The 1,745-nt window shown below is 46.1% G+C and overlaps 1 protein-coding gene across 1 annotated transcript in view; it reads left to right on the forward strand.

Annotated features, from left to right (window-relative positions):
* Positions 1-1,745, forward strand: part of LOC101858115 (oxysterol-binding protein-related protein 6) — a gene marked incomplete in the record, with an annotated part of 164,943 nt that overhangs the window by 84,647 nt on the left and 78,551 nt on the right. Inside the window, 1 exon segment of the mRNA XM_035970632.1 lies at positions 881-1,244. Within this exon segment, the coding sequence (XP_035826525.1) occupies positions 1,188-1,244 (57 nt within the window).

The following is a 1,745-nucleotide window of genomic DNA, read 5'->3' on the forward strand; positions in this document are numbered from 1 at the left end:
TCTCTCTCTCTCTCTCTCTCTCTCTCTCTCTCTCTCTCTCTCTCTCTCTCTCTCTCTCTCTCTCTCTCTCTTTCTCTCTCTCTTTCTGACTTTTTTTCTCCTTTTGTTCTGTCCCTATCCCCTGTATCTCCCTCGCCTTCTCTTGTCCAGCCTTCTTCTTTTCCCTCTCGCTCTCTCACCGTCGCTTTCTGACAGGAAGCCAGACTTGTCTGCAGTGTTCAAATTGTGTGTTCATGTTGTCTTTGTGGTCGGTCTTGTCGCAGATAGCACCCTTTCCCTCAACGGTTTTCTTGTACCTTCCTTTGTATTTGGTCGTTTTTAAGGACAAGCGGGCTAACCCAGATTTCAGGGGTTTCCAGAAATCTTGACGTGCATCGAAATTGGGCTTTGCCCTACCTATAAGAGAAGTTTGGTTTCATTGGTGTGTATATTTGTTTGGGTATAGAAAAACAAAACAAACTCTCTTTGTATTTAAAAGAAACTGAACAAGGGGCAAAAACTTTACCTTCGATTTTCTCAAAACAGCATTTTGCGGGATAGCCCACTTGTCCTGAAAAGCGACCAATCGTGTTTTCACGTTGTTTTTGTGAGCGGTCTTGTCTCAAACGCCACCCTTTCCCTCAACAGTTGTCTTGTACCTTCCTTTGTGTTTAGAGGGCCCTCAATGTACATACCTGTGACCTTTAACCCCTTCTCTTCTCTTTGTCGTCTTATTTACATAAACTTTCCTATTACTGAATGACGATTGTGTTGTCAGTGAACTCTTCAGCTGCACGCTTACAATTGTACAAGTACATTCATATTTAAGGCAAAAGGATTGTTGCCACCCCCCCTGTTATTTTCTGGGTTTTGACCTGCTTGTTTGTTTCTCTCGTTCTAGGTTGTAAGATCAGGCCTTCATTACAGTAGAGATCATGAGCCAGTCGACCTTTGTCTAGGTCGCTGCCCTGAACTGGACACACACTGTTGTCGCCGCAAGCCGCGCCGGATCCATGCATTCTTCGGCCTCTAGTTTGTGGCTGCTGATGTCGTCGTCGTTGTCGTTGTCGTTGTAGTAATACTTATCGACGGTGGACACAACACTACACACACGGACTCATCCTCCTGAGGGTCCTCTCCCCACCCCCACCCCCCACCCCTTTCACCCCCTAACACCCCGGACGTTGACTCCAGAACTCCCCAGAACCATGAGTCTAGACACCACACGGAAGCCGTTCAGGCACAGTGACACAGCCTCCGATTCCGTGAGTGTTTTCGTTTCCGTTTCTGTTTTTGCTTCTGTTTTTCTATTGTTTCAGTATTTTGCTTCCTTAAAAGCGACCAATTGTGTTTTCATGTTGTTTTTTGTGGTCGGTCTTGTCGCAGTCTCCATCCTTCCCCCCAACAGTTGTCTTGTACCTTCCTTTGTATGTAGAGGGCCCTCGGTGTACATACCTTTGACCTTTGCAAGTGATGCTGGTTTTAAAAATGGCATATTGTTATATGGTATTCTAAGGACACGCGATCGCTAAGAAGAGTGGCCCTGTTATCAGAGACGACCAAAGTCAAAGCTTTGTCCTTAAGACTGGGAAAACGAGCGCAGCAATCAGTGGCGGTCGAGAGGGGCGGGGCCAGAGTTTTCTCTTGACGCAAGTCCATGACAGAATGACAGCACTTCGAATCGTGCGCCGGAAATTTTCTTCTCGAAATGTCAGAAATTTTCAGTGGTGAAATTAAAGAGCTCGCTGATCTCTGCTGAAGTTTTT

This window comes from Aplysia californica, unplaced genomic scaffold (assembly GCF_000002075.1).
Source record: "Aplysia californica isolate F4 #8 unplaced genomic scaffold, AplCal3.0 scaffold00297, whole genome shotgun sequence".
NCBI lineage: Eukaryota > Metazoa > Mollusca > Gastropoda > Aplysiida > Aplysiidae > Aplysia > Aplysia californica.